The 18,657-nt window shown below is 35.4% G+C and overlaps 1 protein-coding gene across 2 annotated transcripts in view; it reads left to right on the forward strand.

The window, feature by feature from the left end:
• LOC309477671 (clathrin interactor 1-like) overlaps positions 1–18,079 on the forward strand; it is a 32,728-nt gene extending 14,649 nt beyond the window's left edge. Inside the window, exons 2-12 of one of the 2 annotated variants that reach the window (XM_082140989.1) lie at positions 539–643; positions 2,358–2,454; positions 2,965–3,073; positions 5,561–5,731; positions 7,062–7,242; positions 7,903–8,143; positions 9,506–9,581; positions 11,310–11,387; positions 13,733–13,983; positions 15,579–15,753; positions 16,272–18,079. In XM_082140989.1, the coding sequence (XP_081997115.1) occupies positions 539–643; positions 2,358–2,454; positions 2,965–3,073; positions 5,561–5,731; positions 7,062–7,242; positions 7,903–8,143; positions 9,506–9,581; positions 11,310–11,387; positions 13,733–13,983; positions 15,579–15,753; positions 16,272–16,612 (1,825 nt within the window). In that variant the 3' untranslated portion in view covers positions 16,613–18,079. The remainder of the gene's footprint in view (positions 1–538; positions 644–2,357; positions 2,455–2,964; positions 3,074–5,560; positions 5,732–7,061; positions 7,243–7,902; positions 8,144–9,505; positions 9,582–11,309; positions 11,388–13,732; positions 13,984–15,578; positions 15,754–16,271) is intronic. The other variant, XM_082140990.1, reaches the window with a different exon arrangement.
• The last annotated feature ends 578 nt before the right edge of the window (positions 18,080–18,657 follow it).

Consider the following 18,657-nt stretch of genomic DNA (forward strand, 5'->3'; position numbering starts at 1 on the left):
AGTTATTATAAACCACAAAGATTGGTCTATAAGTTGGTACATTGCTTGAATCTGTTGGTCGGGGAACAAAATTATCTTTCGGACCTCTCTCGTTAGGCCAGACAAGTGTGTGCCCAGGCAGATTTTATAAAATATTTGTTTGTAGAGAAGCTTTTTTTGGACTTAGTTTCCTTCATATATCTTTAGCCAGCATAACTTCATCATTCAATCTCGTAGATTTTTCCTAGTATTTTTTTCCCCATAGACTGGCAGGTTGATCTACAACAATGTCAACGAATTGGCTTAGTCACGTAATTGCTAAGTAGATTTAACACTGAACAGACCTCTCGGTTCAGTTTTTCACACCGGGCTTCATCTGAACGCATTTAAACCTTGGCAGTCTGTTCTCTTCTATCGGTCCAAAATATCAGTCAACCAAAATGGACCTGCTTGAGAATTTTTTTTTAACACCTTCATGTGCAACAATATATTGACTTGTGTGTCTGTGTGTGGTTGTCTGGTGTTTATTTGTGGTTCTCTGTTTTTCGCCGTTTCCCAGCACCAATGTTGTGATGAACTACTCAGAGATAGAGTCCAAGGTTCGGGAAGCCACCAATGATGACCCCTGGGGCCCATCGGGTCAGCTCATGGGTGAGATTGCCAAGTAAGTGCTCGAACTACATGTTCTCCTCAGTCTTCAGGCATTCAGTGACTCTTCTCTGAATTACCACAGAGCATTTGTGTAGGGCAATTACTGCAGAATTACATTGATCTCATCATTGATAGCTGATGATTTAATTTGCATTGCATCATGGCATAGACTTGTAACTCATAGACTGCAAGTTGATTCATTACCTCCTCATCTAGGTTTTATTTTTATAATTTTTTTATTTAGTGCCTTACATTAAATTTGTACAAAACAAGTGTACATTACATCATTACACTCTACATTAAAATCAGAAACAGGATGGATGGTTTGACAGTATTTGAATATGCCAAACTTTGTGATGGAAACCCTGTGTTAGTGCTATCAAGCATATTTGCTAGGAATAATAATAATAATAATTGAAATATGTGGGAAAATATACAAACATCTTTAAAGCTGTTCTGTTTGTCAGTGGTATAATTCCTGTTTTTGACAGGTTAAAATAACTCGCCAGATTATGATATAGTAGGGCTGCACGATATTGACGAAAATGTGATATATGATAACTTGTTAAAGAATGCGATATTCGCTATGCAATACGATTAAATAATGCTTTAAGTGTGTAAAATCAATCTAAATTATATTTAAATATATTTCAAAACTGAAAATGTCACAACCAATATATGTTTCACATTCTTTCTGGGAAAAGAAAGAAACACTACAACTTCTGAAAGTGTCCAGCAGTGTTTAGCATTACATAAAAAGCAATGTCACAAATCTGACAATGTCATTTCAACATCAATGTAAAAAAATAAAAATAAAGCTATTTAAATGCCAACAACTCTTTGCTCAACTTGGTGGTGATATATAGGTATATTAATCTGAAAAGTTAAAGGGATACTCCACTTTAAAATAAAAATTCTGTCATCATATACTCACCCTCATGTTGTTTCAAACCTGTATGAATTTCTTTCTTCTGCTGAACAGAAAGGAAGATATTTAGAAGAATGTCAGTAACCAGACAGTTTTTGGTACCATTGACTTCTATAGTAGGAAAAAATATATACTATGGAAGTCAATGGTACCAGAAACTGTCTGGTTACTGACATTCTTCTAAATATCTTCCTTTCTGTTCAGCCAAAGAAATAAATTCATACAGGTTTGAAACAACATGAGGGTGAGTATATGATGACAGAATTTTCATTTTAAAGTGGAGTATCCCTTCAACATCAAGAACATTCAGAAAAAAAAAAGGTGGATTAGTTATTTTTGTTATTTTAATGTATCTTTGTTATTAATAATAAGAACAAAGAGGCAAAATACAAACAATAGGACAAATAAAATAATAATAAAAAAAAGATACAAATGAAATAAACAGTTCTACGTTTTTCAGGTTGGCCTACATTCGATCTTTTTTCTCAGTGCCATTCAATTGAGAAACAATACAGAAATGAAATAATCAAATGTACAAATAAAACTCTGCATAGTCTTCCCATGAATAAAATATACATTGATTCATATTAAAGCTGCAAAAGTTATTTAGTCAAGAGCAGAGAGTTATTTTCAGATTTAGACAATTTGGCATGGGATCATTTCCACTGAGGAATCTCCTCCTGGAAGTAATCACTGTTCTCGGATTGTTATTATATACTTAATTAACCTAATACAAGGTTTAAAAACTTTTAATTCATTTAGTATCTTGCCATTGTAATCCTTCTTATTCATGCTGCAGATCCACATTTATGTATGAGCAGTTCCCTGAAGTTATGAACATGCTTTGGACTAGAATGCTGAAAGACAACAAGAAGAATTGGAGGAGAGTTTACAAGGTACAGTGCACTGCTCATCTCTGTTAGAATCTGTCTTTCTTAAATCATACTTTCACTTTAAATGAGGAACAATTACTGAAATTAAGTGTACATTAATTTGTGTACTACATTTATACAGTATTTAGTAAAAAAGCAAATACCAAATCATTAGACTTGCCAATATATCGGTCTATTTCTAATCTTCATTCATTTCTTCACACAAAGCAATGTTTGTTCCGCATGTGGTTACACTTCCTAAAAACCCACGATTCACTAAGAATTTTCAATAGTCCAGCTAAACTTTTTCAAGTTTAGAGAGTGTAAAGGAATATTTAAGGTTATCAACATAATGTCTGTGCTGCATCTGTAGCATGTATGCTGTTGATCACATACAATGATTTTGACTTGAACCTCAGTGTAAACAAAGTGTGTGTTTTGTTAAACTAATTACACTCCCAAAATCCTGCATTTAACTCTTTTAATTGCTTGATTTAGAAATATCCCTAATAACTCCTTCTTCCATATGTGCAGGCCTTATTGCTATTAGCGTACCTCATCAGAAACGGATCAGAGCGGGTGGTCACCAGCGCCAGAGAACATATTTACGACCTGCGTTCTATGGAAAATTATCATTTTGTAGGTAGGTTTAAATAGATGAAATGCTTAGAAGGTTAAAGTGCCCCTATTATGCTTTTTTAAATGTTCCTAATTTAGTTTAAGAGTTCTCCTACAATAGGTTTACATGCATCCATGGTAAAAAAAAACCTAATCTTCTCATAATCTTTTCTCACAGTGTCTGAAACAGTTTGATAAAGGATTTGTTCTCTAAACCCCTCCTTTCCAGGAGCCTACTCTGCTCTGATTGGCCAGATGGCCCAGTCTGTTGTGATTGGTTTACCTCTTACAGCGCATGTTTGAAACAAAATGTCCATTACCATATCTGAGTTTCAGCTCCAGAAGCTTCCTCAGCCCTTGTATACACAGTAGGGTTGTAACGGTATACCGGTATGATACGATTATGATATCATGCACATTTGCTTATCTACGGTATTGGAAAAAAATTAATCAGACGGAGAATCTCGCCTACACATAAGCAGCTTCTTTCACTTGACTGTTTAGACTCAACTTGATCCACCCACACACGTACAGCGGAGAAAATGTCAGAGACAGAGGCTGTTATCTCTAACCTCTATCCCCTGTCGAAAAGAAGTTAAAAAGAGCATTTCATCATTTTATTTGAGAAAAAACTGTCAAATACACTCTGAAACTCTAAGGTCTTCACTACAACCCGTCAAAATAAAAGTTCGGTTTAACCTGAAGAAATTATGACAGAAATATATTTCTATTGTACAATATGTACTTCTCAAATAATAATAGTAATACAATTTATTTAAACATTATTAAAGTAATATATTTTTGCCCAAAAAAGGATAAAAAATAATGTAAATATTTGTTTACATTTTAAAGCATAAATGAAATTGGTAGTTTTATGCATTCATTTGATTACCACCTTGTTTGAAACATTTGGTAGTAAATCATAAAAAGAAAAATACATTTTCTACACAAAATACATTTCATAGGACTTCATAGCACAAACATTTTAATAAATTATTAATGATAAAAAATAAGTTCTTAATCTAATCCATAATCAATTATTACATTTAATGTATTAGACATGTTTTTGATAATTGAAATTTGAATAAACAAAACAAACAAATGGTTTCAAGTTTGTTATAATAAAGCTTTTGTTCAGCCAAAAAACCTGTTTTCATTTATTTAACAGTAATTTTAACTGATAATAATAAGACTCTATCATACCGTTACAACCTTATGCACAATGATATGAACAGTAACGATGGCATCGGAAGAAAACACTTCTCGACTTGTCAACAACACAAACCGAACTCTTCCAGGCCTCAGCTGCTACTATATCATCTCAGGTTTGTGCAGGAAGCAAGACTGGAATTACTGACGGCTCGGCAGAATCGCTTCTTTTTTTGGGAGACAATAACTCCATTTATCTGCACTTAAATCTTTGGAACTTTGCAAACCTTTTACATTCACAAACAGCTATATAACACACTACATGAAAGGTAACATTCGAAAAAGCATAATAGAGGCACATAAAAGGAATTACTTTGTGAAAATCTTTGTTCAAGCTGCGTGCAAATGAGCAAATATGAGCAAACTGGGTCTTTTGATGCTGTTGCAGAGGGTGATGTGAAATAAAATTTGAGCTCTTTGGCCTGAAAACAGTGCTTTGTTTGTCATAACCCAAATATAGCTCAACACCCAGGTAACAGGATCCCAGATGTCAAGCAATACTGGATGTAGCCTCATGCTCTGGGGTTTGCTTTCCAACAGAAATAACTTTCAGAGCTTGTTTGTACAAGAGACATGTTTATATTTCATTAAGGAGAAATAATAAATGAATTCATAAATGAATTAAAGGTGAGAAATATTACATTTTTCATCAAAAAATGTGAAAAGTACTAAAGTCTTTCTGAAGGCACTACATATTTTAAGCCGCATTTGTCTTATTAGTGAATGACAGATCCTGCAACTTCATAGTCATAGTGCTTGAGCTGTTACTGTCTGTTTCTTTTCCTTTTTTGTAGCTATTAAAAGCTCTACCTTGTTCTAAATATGTTTCAAAGAATCTGTGGCTTTTCAGAAGCTATTCGGTTTAATTTTTCATCATTTTTCACGGATTTTCAATCATCTACTGAGACTATTCATGAACGTTAGCACATCAGTAGCTTTGGTTTCATTTCGGTTTTCAACCCAAAAGGTTTGCCTTTACACCACCACTGTATTTCTGAATTTGTATACAATGCATATTTAATGAGGCAAACAATAAGAAATAATTTAGCAGCCTACCAAGACTTTTGTAGAAGAGCCATGCAATCCTTCCGTTCCAGGTGTTCCAGCTGTTCTGGCATTGAAAGAAAAGTTGACTACAGCATCATCTTATTTAATAATATTTCAGCTACTGAACTTTTTGCGTGGGGTCACATTCTGACATTGGGGGGTTTATCTTACTGTATCTAATGGAGGTTTGCAAAAACAAGAATAAATGGGCCAAACAGTTCCATATGACTTGACATGCTCTTTTCTGTTTTGCTAGATGAGAATGGGAAGGACCAGGGCATTAATGTACGGCAGAAGGTTAAAGAAATGGTCGAGTTTGTTCAGGATGATGATCGGTTACGTGAGGAGAGGAAGAAAGCTAAGAAGAATAAAGACAAATACATTGGAGTATCTTCTGACAGCATGGGAGGCTTCAAACAAAGTAACTGTAAGTGATCAAATGTAGCAAATTTGAGTGTTGCTAAATTTGAATGTGCATGATTTCTACAACCACTAATGCCACTAAATGGAACTGCCAAAATTTGTATTTATTTTTATTTTACAAAAGGTTTTCGAGACAGGTTTCCCAGATATTCTTGCTGTCTGCCACTAGTTGAACAAAGAGATTATTGTGCCCCTAACCTAAAAATGTAATAAATGTTATTTAAGACATTAACTGGGAAAATGGGCAAAAAGCTGAAGCTTGCATAATTTATAAATTGATAATCCGACAACAACTTGTGCCAGTATAAATGGTGCAAACGCATGCCAAGATAATCTGCTCACAATTAATATCAGTATACTAAGACTGTTCTGCAAACATTTCCTAGACAGTAAAGCTAATACATGTGTCATATACAATTTTGATGTTCACCAAAAAAAAAAGAAATGCCAAGTTGCTGGTGCTTTCAGAAGTTCACAGAATAGTTCTTCCTATCAGGTACCTTTTTTTTTTCTTTTTCTAAATGCATTGTGACGTTGTGTAATCAAATAAAGCATGAAATTCCATTTGGTCCTAGGTCATTTTGAGGCATTATTTTTATCTGTTGAAACTGTGATTGACCCCAAAAGTGAGCTGCTTTGTCTCTGTACTGTAGGCATCCCACAGGGATTTGTTTTAGGCCCTCTGAAGTTTTCTCGCATAGTATGGAAAAATTCCCCCTGGATTCCCTTCTTCCCACAACTGATCTTTTGATTAGAGCTGTTTTGATTTCAGGGCTATCACTTTTTCAACTTTACTCACTGCATCATTTGGTGATGTTTATGATCAGGTTAGAAGAAATAATCAGATCTCTGCTTTTTGTATTACACGTTTTCTCTTAGAGCTGTCTAATCAAGTCAAGATGCCATGTCCCTTGTCATGTCATTAGTGATGTTACTTGTGTGCGAAGTCAAAAGATTGTGCTTGGTTTCTGCTTTGATTGCTGCTCAGATCTTTCCCTTTATTAGCTTTACTACAGGTTCAAGTTTCCAATTATTTATGCCATTCTTTTTGGTTGTGATAGATAAAAATACCACAGGATCAGAGACAACTTGATTTTAAGTTGGGGTTGAGTGTTTCTAGTCGGGTGTGTTTTCCACACTTTTCGAAATTTGAAATGCGTGTGTATGCAGTGGCGGAGCCAGAGGGGTGTCCGGGGTGGCAGTTTGATGGTCATTAATTTCATTTTAATAAAAAAAAAAGCATTTATTTTGATGTGCGTCAGTGTTAAATATCGGATGCATTAAATATCTCAAATAAATTCAGCACCTAACTAATTCTGTATCAACATTCCCAGCTGGAGAGCGATTTGACCCCGAATCCAAAAGCAACTGGGACGAGGACTGGGACAAAAACAAGAGCAGCTTCCCCTTCAGTGAAAAATTTGGGGAGATAAGTGACAAAATTGGAAGCACCATTGATGACACCATCAACAAATTCCGCAAGAAGGAGAGAGATGACTCGCCAGACCGTATCAGGTACGTTACTGAATTTTCAGTCCATAGAATTGATAAAGCTATCGAGTAAAAAGCTATGAAACGGAAGTAGAGACAGATCTTTTCACACCTTACAGACAATCGCCAGCAAACAACTTGCCCGTTATCTCATGCTCACAATGCCCCAACAGACACCGAAAAACGCTGATTGACTATGTTCAGTCGGATGAAAGCGAACCCCGACCAACGGCAACAGACTCGACAGGAGTAACACACTGATCCAGATTGTCTCTGGTGTGAATTTGCCTTTATGTATTGTGACGTAAATCCGAGTGTATGAAACGGATTATCAAAAAAAGACCAGATTTAGGATGGAGTCTTGTTTGGTGATTGGATACGGCACATCGGCTGAATGTGAGCTTGCGGTCAATAGTAAGGAAGGGGGTTAGGAGGACTCTGCATGTATCACCAGAGAGATGTCTCGATCAAGTTATGACATTTTGATTAAGAAATACGGAGTGAATTGTTCACAAAAACATAATTTAGAAAATAGGTACATTTTCATTTAATGCTGATTTTAATACTTTGAAATGTTCTTTGAATGAAAGCACCTGTAGATAAATCAACTAGCACACTTCTGCCCTGTAGTGTAATTTTTGACTACTTTATTAGTTTTTGTCTTACTGTTGCCTCTTCCTGCAGTGACAATGAGGAGGACAAAGTTGCACGGAACGGTCGTCTTGCAAAGTCAGAGTTCAAGGATGATGAAGAAACTGTAACAACCAAGAGCATCCAGATCACACAGAACACAGATACAATCACCTCCACCACCACTACCACCTCCACACGCAAACGCGGCGGAGTCCCGTCCAAAACCGTCGACCTGGGCGCAGCGGCTCATTACACCGGCGGAAAAAGCAGTCCCGATGCTGACAGCAACAAGGTAAAATACTGCCTTACAAATGCATCCTGAGTTGTTTAAAGCCGTTTTAAAATATTAAACACATCTGGCCACTTTTGTAACCGCAGGAGTGTCAGCTCCACAATCTAAGGCTACATTCACACTGTCGTTCCAAATCCAAATAATTGTGTATCAGATTGAAATCTGATCTAAAAGACTGATTTGTCCACACTTTGTAACACAACTGTTTAAATTTTCTTTCTAAACGGTTGTTACAAATCTCTGCTCTCTATTATGATGTTGTGATGAAATATGCCTTTCTCCACTGGCGTTCTAAGCGTTTAAGGATACTGATGTTCAGAAGGCAGCTGTCTGACTCTGAGATGGTGAACGAGAACATGCTTTGTGTGTAACATAAGTAACATTATTAGCTGTTTGATAACGTAGTCAAGCAAAAGGCTAATCATATTAATTACCGTTATGTGTCAGACGTTATAGATAGCAATACATATAATGCATTACCATTCTGATACATCAACATCGAGCCTGTATAATTCACTCTTCCACTTCTTCTGAATCAGTTTCTGGTTCAAACATATATGGCTGAATTAAACCAGTATTTCCACATGCCATTGTGTAGCGTTTACTACAGTAAAGTTGATTGAGTGTGTCAGGACGTCCGAGCTCGTGTGATTTGAGAGGAGGCTGAGACTAATTTGCATAATGATAGTCCATGGATTATCAAAGATGAGTTTTAAGGGATAAAATTATTGGCTGCAGGACTTTAACAATTTATTTTTAAAAAGAATAATAATAATTAAAATATTTACATATTGGGAAATAAATTGAATAATTTCCATAATTTTAAGCAGGTATAATTTCCCATAAGTTGAATTATTTATAATATATTGATGTTATTGACTTTATAAATACTTATTTGCGTTAGCCATAATAATAATAAAGAATTGCTGTAAGTTCCTGAATGTTCAAGTGAGAGAAATTTTATTATTTGTAATATATTGGTGAAATAAGCATCAATTTAATTTCCATAATTTTAAGCATGTTTTTTTTTTTTCATAGGTTGAATTATTTTTAATATATTGTTGCTATTAAGTTTATTTGCATTAGCAATAATAATAATAAAGAACTGCTGTAATAAGTTTCTAAATGCTCAAATGAGAGAATTTTTTGTTGTTGTAATATATTAGTGTTATATTGGCCATAATAATAACTCAACCAGTAGTTTACATTGATTTTTACTTAGACACTGCAGAAGGTGTCCATATAGAAGACTGCAAAATCTAAACAAAAACACATGAATGCACCGCTTATGGTTGCAAAAGGAAGCCTGTGCTGCCTTCATGTGGTAGAAGTGAAATATGACATTGTTGATTCTCTTTTCAGGCATCATTGAGTCACTCATCCAGCATAGGGTTTGCAGACCTGTTGATGGTGGGCTCTGGTCAACCAGTGTCTTCAGGTAAGACCCTGATCAGCTGCATTTTCCACATCTAAAATGCTTTTTGCTGTAAGCATCACTATTACTATTTGAACCCAAACCTCCTGTATAGATACCACGGCTCAGTGTGTGTGTGAAGCATATCCTTTTACTACTTGGACATTGTTTTTGAGCCTCCATACAGAAGCTTAAATCTCAAAGAGAAACTTTTTTCCTAAAAGTTGATGTACTTTTAAAGTCAGACTCATGGAAGAAGTTCTTCAGAGATGCAGTCAGAGGCATCTAAGTGCCCCAGATGGGTGTGAGTCGTGTGTGTGTGTGAGAGAGAGAACGAATAGGAGATGGGTGCACAGATGCTGCTGTCCCTCCGTATCCCGTCACCAGCCCAACAGCTGTGCTGTGTCCGTTGACATCAGTCAGGAGGTCACGAGCTGTTGCTACCAGGTTATGACAGCCTAATTATGTTGTACGTGGATGGACACGCGTGTTTGCCTGTGCATTTGAGTTTTAGTCCTGACCGGTTGTTACTATTCTGCATTGTCACGATAGGAAATCATTATTTTGATGTAAAAAGATTTTCTCTTCTATCGTGAAAAATATATTTTGCATTAAAAAGTTGTACTTTTATTCAGCAAGGATGCATTAATTCCTTAATGTGAAGAGCATACTTCATAATTAAATAACCATAAAATGTCTTAAATCCACTCTTAAAATGCTACCGATCTGACGCAGCAATAAAGATTTTTAATTAAATTTTTGCTCTTTGCTTTTTGAAATCATAAAATCGGTCTAATGCATAATTAATTAAAACTAAAGTATATTACTCTTGTTATATTACCATTTTATCCCCAAATAAAAAAAAAATTATTATCATAATATTTTCAGTCCAGTGTTAATATAACAACATAGATTTTTTTTTAAAACACCATTATTAATTTGTACTGTATATCTCTGTTGAGCTGGGTGATTTAGTTTGTTCTCATTGAAGCTGATGGAAGTGATGTGCAGGTCTTCATTTTTTTTGGAAAGGTCTTGAAAATTATATTAAAAGGTATTAAATTGGAAGCACTGATACTTGCTGATACTCTGAATTGATGAATAATGACAGTAAAGACATTTATAATGTTACAGATATAATCTTTAAAACAAATGCTGTTCTTTTGAACTCGATTAATCAAAGAATCGTTAATAAATGTATCCTGGTTTCCACAAAAATAATCAGCACAACGGTTTCAAACATTGATAATAATAAGAAATGTTTCTTGAGCAACAAATCACCATATTAGAATGATTTCTGACACTGACTGGAATAATGATGCTGAAGATTCAGCTTTACTGGCACAGGAATAATTTTTTTTTTTTTTATATATTCAAACTGAATTGTAATAATGCACAATATTACAGTTTTACTGTATTTTTTTGATCAAATAGTGTATTTTCGATCAGATCTTTAATAAAAATCTTGCCGACCCCAAACTTTTGAAACGGGGGTGTACGTAGGCAAGGCAAGGCAAGTTTATTTATATAGCACATTTCATACACAATGGCAATTCAAAGTGCTTTACATAGAAGAAATTAAAATAATAAAAAGAAATAAGAATAATTAAAACAGTTTAGAAAAATAAAAAATAAAATACAGTACAAACAGTCGGACGTACTCGTATGTTTTTGCCTTGGTTATACCTGCAATTCTCAATAATATTCTATAATCTCTTTCTAAAGACTATGCGTCGTCTTGATTGTTTACAGTTGGAAGCTCAGATCTCATTGGTGACTTTGCTGACTTTTCCTCACCCGCTGCCTCTGCCAGTCTCCCGTCAGCTGCTGGTATGTGTGATCCAACTGCACGTCCTTTAAGATCACATGCCGAGTACAATCCTGAACAGCACCAAAATTCTGTTTTTGCCTCACCTGATAATAATTGTTGATCTGTTTATATGTCTCTGTGCAAGTTTTCATGGAAAAAACATTAACATGTAGTAATGTGAACAGTGTAATCTGAACACTCAAACCAATCAGAGGTACAGGTGTGCTTAGATTAATAAAAAAAATATCGAATTATGTTTTGGAGAAGCAAAATTCTAGAGTAAGCTCAAAAGTAGCTTTTCTTTAGTATACATTTGCATCCCTTTGACCTAAATTTGTATTTTATTTACTTGCCAAAGCCATTTTTATGCTCCGTTCATGCTTGGCGAACGACTTTTAATCTAACATCCGCAAAATTTGTCCCATTTGAGCATTTAGGAAGTTATTACAGCAATTCCACGTTACAGAGAGAAATGGGTGGGCTTGGGTTGACTTTTCCCATCATTCTCTGAACCTCTGCCCTCCCTGAGCCTCGCCTCAATGCAGAGCGAGTGGCACTTTGCTGGTGGGCAGTAGGATGACAATTCTGTTGGCTTGTCTGAAATATGATTGGAGTAGCAACACACGACGCAGTGAAATATTGATGAATGACTGAGGGGTCCAGATGGAGCATCTACCTGCTGAGTGTTATGAGCACAGACACACGTCAGCTCCCATCATCCATGCTCCATCTCCCCTGACAGAGACTCGCTCCTTAAGAGCAGTGTGTGCATGTGTGAGGATCCAGTTAAAGTCTCATGAATGGCCACACAACAGTCAACCAATAACCATGTAAGTAGGAGAATTAACACAAATCAATAATAAACGTGTATGTGAGCATAAATATAGTGGAATATATGTCAATATATAAATGGCATGTGGGAAAAACATTATGCAGAAACAAACAAGGGACAAAAAAAGTGTTTTTATGTGTGTGTATATTAGTTACTTTTTAAAACAATATTGCGTTACTCCCTAAAAAGTAACTAATTGCATTATTTAGGATGCAGGACACTCTGACTTCAGCAATAAAAAGTCGGTCAATAAATGGGAAAACAAATATTTTTGTGTGCATTATATAAGTAATGCATTGCTTTACTAGTTGCTTCAAAAAAGTAATCTGAAATATGAAACTAAAACCACCAGTTGGTAGTGGTAAGTCACTGTCTCAATCAGAGTCATTCATCCAACCAGTTCATTCAAACCGTCTTTACGAACGAGTCACTGAATCAGTGGCTCACTTGATTCGTTAAAAACCACAGATTCATTGAGTAATTAATCACCGCTGTGTGTTGCTCAGAGACTGTTCTGCGGTGACCATGCTTGGAACTAATTTTATTGGAGAAATTGAGCGATAACAGACAATATTGTGACTAAAATGCTAATGTGACTAATACACAATATTAACTTGTTTATTGAACTGTTGTATAAAATCAATGTCACATTTTCAATCGTGCAGATATTCGTGGGGGAAATATACAGCACTCTCTTACTCGTGTGATATTGCTTAACTATATCATATGATTTGAATTTAAGACAAAGACCCATACAGGGGCATTTTTGCCCTCATATATTGAATTTTATATAGAGAATACATACTCGTATACATACATGCAAGGCTACATTTGATTAAAAATTCAATAAAACATATTAAATATTATTACAATTTTAAAAAACTGTTTTCTATTTTAATGTATTTTAAAATGTAAATTATTCCTGTGATGGTAAAGCTGAATTTCCAGCAGTCGTCAGTGTCACATGATCCTACATAAATCATTCTGATTTGGTGCTCAAGGAACATTTCTTATAATCACAGTTGAAAGTGGTTCTGCTGCTTAATATTTTTGCTTAAATCATTTTTCTTTTAAATCTTTGGTTAGAAAGTTAAGAGAACAGCATTTATTTGAAATTATTATTTTATTTTGTAACGTAAAAGTCTTTCAAGAAGTCACCTTTGATACCTCACTTAAGGACTTTAGTAAGATTATGCCTGAAAAGGTTTTTTATTTTTTATCATAATTATGTTCATTTAAAAAAATCTTGTATAATATGACTTGCTCTTTTTGTTTGTTTGTTTTTATTGTATTTCTATGATATTTGTATTTTTGTAATTGAATTTTTGCCATGAAAATAGCTTTGAATGCTGACATGGCACTAAATAAAAAAAATCTGAATCTGATTACTTTTGATTAATGCATTGTTGCTGAATAAAAGTAATAATTTCTTTGTAAAAAAATAAAAAAAATCTTACTGACCCCAAACATTTGAACACTTGTTTGAATGTGTGTGTGTGTGTGTGTGTGTTTAATGGTTCTCTGTCTCCTCAGGTTCGCTGTCTACTGGTAACGGTGAGTTTGGTGACTGGAACGCCTTCTCCTCCACCAGTCCTCCCGCTGCCACTGCTCAATCTGCCATCCCAGACCTGTTCAGTGACGTACCCGCGCCCATATCCACCCAACCTCCCTCCGCTGACCTCTTTGACCTGATGGCCCTCAACAACAGCAGCCTCAGCGCATCCCAAAGCATGACCTTCAACATGTGCTCGCAGAACGCAACCACACCTCTGTCCAGATCACAGGTAAACAGAGTTCACTATATCAGAAAGACTTCTCAGAACAGCACATCTGCCATTCTCATTTTGCGTAGCAGGAACGGATTTTGACCTCAAAACACACTGGTACGATTTGCGACTCTAAATCATGCTCGTGACGCCTTTATGTTCTGCACTTCTGTCAACAAAGAAATGGAAATATTTTCTATTTTCTAAATAAATATCATTAAGCCAGATTCACACCGTATGATTTTGCCCATGATTTGATCGTCTGAGACAAATTTTTTTAATCTTAAAAGATATTCCTCCTTATCTTTTCAGTTTTGACTGCTAGTTTGACATGTTCTCTGACAGCCGATTAATGACCATTGCGATCAAATGTTACCCTCGATGAAATCCTGCCAGTGTCAGAAGTTTTGAAACACAATCCTGCAGTGTGGCTTCTCCTACGACACCGGTCCTATCGGTTGATGACTTAATGATGACTCAATTAGTGTGACAACAACAAACCACTTCCTCCACATATTTCTGCAGTTTTTTTCTTCTTTTTTTTTCTGTTTTTCATCTCAAGACAAGTTTGCTGGCAACCATTTCAATCCCACATGTAAATGCAGCTCACTGTCACCAAACGCAAGTCTTTACGTCTGTTTTTAATGAGGCTTGACTGTCATACAGTCTGATATTGACAACTGAGATCCTACAGTGTGACATAACTTACAGTGGAGATCATGTTCGTACAGTATGACAAAAACAAAATTGTATAGGATTATTATAATCTCGTACTGTGTGCACCTGGCTCTATTGTGAACAAAATTCATGCATGTTTAATTTTTTTTTTTTTTGACCTTATAATGTTTTATAAGACTTTCTGGTGAAAATGACAGACTTCCCTCTGGTGATGTATGCACAGTGTTGGGGAAAGTTCCTAATAAAATGAATGCAATTTATGCATAAAAAACCAACTAATTGCGTTCCTCAGTTACATTTAATGAAAAGTAATGTTACATTACTTTTGCGTTACTTTTCTCACCTGGGCTGGGCTGGGCTTGCATGTTTGTTTTATAATAACCAAACAAATGGCAAATGTAAAGGCCCTTTCACACTAAAAGTGAAATGAATAAACCAAGTTTAAGGAAATGCAAATTCACTCCTGTACAGGAGAGGGCTTCGCTCAAACAAACCTTTCAGCCGTGCTGCCATTCTGAATTACAGAAGAATAGGACACACAAGACGTTCAACATGACACAAACACACATGATGTTTATCTTAAGTCATTTTTGCTTATTAGTATGGTTGAATCGGATCATTGGAAGGTCAGCAGCAAAGACATTGGTTAATAAAGAGAGATTAAATGCATAAAGTATATTTGTGTAACATTTAATTATTGCAAGTTTGCATTTAACTTTTTTTATTTATACTGAGGAATAGTGAATCTTTTTTTATTATTATTAATTTAGGCATAAATTGCATTCATTTTATTAGGAACTTTCCCCAACACTGTGCATACATCACTAGAGAGGAAGTCTGGCGTTATCACCAGAAGGTCTAGTTAAGACATTCTGATTAAACACTATAAAAAATAAATAATTACAGTAATTTACTTGCTGCTCTTTCTTTGTCAGACAATAGGGGGTCCGTTATTGACTCAGCAGATGGGACTACAGAAGTCAGGGGGGAAGGTATCAATGCCCGCCACCTGGTCAGACCCAAGCGTCAACATCAGCCTGGATTTCCTGTCTGCAGGCCTGAATCCTCCCAAGCCCACACAGCCCACACTCAATACCATGATACAGCAAGGTTAGAAATCCCATTGCTTGACAATTATCTTTATGATTCAAACCAGATTGTCTTGCTTTGAGTTGATAGTAGCTTGTTCTTTGAGGTAAAAAGTACTGAACCATATATTTATTCTAGTCAGACTAGTCGGCACTAAGAAAGATTAGTGCATACATTTAGTATGTATTGCAAATAAGGAAACTTTGGTAACACTTTATGTAGTTAATTATTATTACACAGTACTTAAATGCATAATTACACTGTAACATAGACACCTTAAAATAGTGTAACCCAAACTTTTTATTTTAGTAACAACACTTATTATACTCTATCAAAACATTAAACTTTAATATACTACAATATTATATTTAAGTTAAAAGTAAAAGTTTCCCAAAATTAAAATTCTCTCAATACAGACGTAGAGGAAATACATTGTTACTGTCCACCACTGCTAATTGAGGTGCTTTCACAGTCATAAGTAATTGAATGTATTATTTATTTATCAAGAGCTGTAATTTTATAATATGTTTCTCATTTAGGTGTTCAGCCACCCTTGAACATGGTCACCCAGAATTTGGCCGGAATGGCACTCAATGCCCAGCCGTCAGCAGCTACTCCCAGAGCAGGAGTGACCCCCATGATGGCCGGAGGGACCATGGGCATGGGAATGCCTCCTACTATGGCAACAGGCACCATGGGAATGGGCTCTGTGGGTATTGGAGGAATACCTGTCAATCAAGGACTAATAGGCATGAATATGGTACCCGCTGGAATAGGTGCCCTTGGTGTGCCCAGCATGAGTATTGGCCAGGGCATGAACCCCGCCATGGTGCAACCTAAACAAGATGCCTTTGCAAACTTTGGCAACTTTGGGAAATGAAGGCTGATCCACTCCAAGAGGGTTAACGGTCCAAATACACCTTCTCGAAAGAAGGAGCTGCATCCAGTAAAATGGACAAAACTAGCCAGTGTCACAACTCTTCAATCATTTGCCCCTATACGTTAACAGATACAGAGAAACAAACACACACACACACAAGAATCTGCTTTTATTTCATGTGGAGTTGATAATCTGATTTTTCTTTTGTAAATGGTGCAAAGCATATTGTATACTTTTAAAAGAAAAAAAAGATGGCTGTGTGCAGTTTGGTACATTTTTCCACTGTTTCATAACGGAAACCTCAGATTTTTTTTTCTTTTTTTTTTTTTTTTTTTTCTCCCTGTTCACATTTCAAATGCATCTGATTTCAGAAATTACCTCATATTTTGCATCACTCATGCTGTGATTTAAAGGCCGTGAAGGGTTGACTGTAAATATCTCGGTGTGCAAAAAGTAAATTATTTTACTCACTTCTCAGATGGTATAAGACGGGACAAACTACCACAGGTCCTTAATATTTACTATTGTTTTTGTTTCCGATTTAAATCGTTACGGTTTATCTGATATACCGTCACTCCTTATATTCCGTTATCACTCCAACATCTGTTATTTAGATGAATACAGTCAAAGTTTTTTGTGTTTGTTTTGTTTTGTTTTGTTTTTTTACAGACTATATCTGTAGATATAGTTTCAGTACTTTCGTGTAGCAAGCTGCCTGAGTGAAATTTGAAGTGTGCCTGCTGGTGAAAATGGCCACCTTTTTAACAATACAAATTTGTATGTTATTAACTGTACTTGATGGATCCGAAACTGTTACATGAAAAGCGTAAGCCATCACATTCTTGAATGATTTTTAAGGGTCTCTTCCAACCGAGTTTGAGAAACACGTGCTTTGGTGGTAGCAGGAGTGGTGTTACACATTTCTATTAACTACTTGAATTGGTATTTATAATGCCTCATAATAACAGTCATATCCATTGTCCTTTTTTTGCATGTCGATTTTACAGTTTTAAGCATTGTTGCGGGTCAGTTACATTTATGAAATGTCTATGGTGGCTATGGGATCGATGAAGGCATTGTGAACCCTAAATGAAGTTTACTGGCCCCTTTTTTTTAAACATTTGGTTTTGTCCATTTTCCCATATGCTGCTTTACACGTAAACAAACAAGGGGTCCTCCAACAGGCGTTATGTTCCAAATGACCAAATCTTTATTTTATTACTATTTAGATTTATTCCATAGGGGTTTAGTTTCTTATTTTAATACTTAACATTATACAGAGAGATCATGTGCTTAAATACATTGTTCTAGACATGGGTAAATTCAGTAAACACTTTTTAGTTTATGCAAATGTAAAGAGAAACAGAAGATCGAGCGCCTCTTTCATTATTTTCTTTTCAGATTTAATTTTTTTGATTTTATTGTACTCAAAAGATTTTGTTTAACATTAAACGATTTCATCAAAAACGGTCTTTGCGACTTTAATGGTGTTGTAGGTGTCCAGCCTTTTAGCGGTCAGTAGGAGAGAGGACCACTTTTATTAGTGGATAATTGTACGTTAATATGATTTTGTTCATGAAAGTAGGTTACTTAAACTTAGATGGATATTTCCCTATAATTTTAATGAATTGGTAGTACTATAATTCGAAGAGGTGATTAGTGCCTCTATTGAAACCAAATTATGTTTATAATAAATAAAAAAAATGCTTTTTTATGATGGTCTCTTGAATCTCTCAAATGTCTTGTGTCCTGTGGCTCCCTCCAGTGTCGACACCAGGGTTAGTCACAACCCTATAAAGCCTCTGTATCATATGATGCATGCATTTTTATGTTCTTTAAATTATCAAATTGAACAAAACTTTGCTGAAAAACCTGTTGTATAGAATCTTCTACATGCCTTCTACTCTGATAGATGGTCATTTATATTATTAATATTTCAAAATGAACATTTACTGGACTGAAGCAACTTTACTTGATTATCCATTCATAATTTTGAGAAAAACAATGCTAAAATACAGTATGTATCATGATCCATCTGGCTTTCG

The sequence above is a fragment of the Leuciscus leuciscus genome, assembly GCF_965113295.1.
Source record: "Leuciscus leuciscus genome assembly, chromosome: 16".
Taxonomy (NCBI): Eukaryota; Metazoa; Chordata; class Actinopteri; order Cypriniformes; family Leuciscidae; genus Leuciscus; species Leuciscus leuciscus.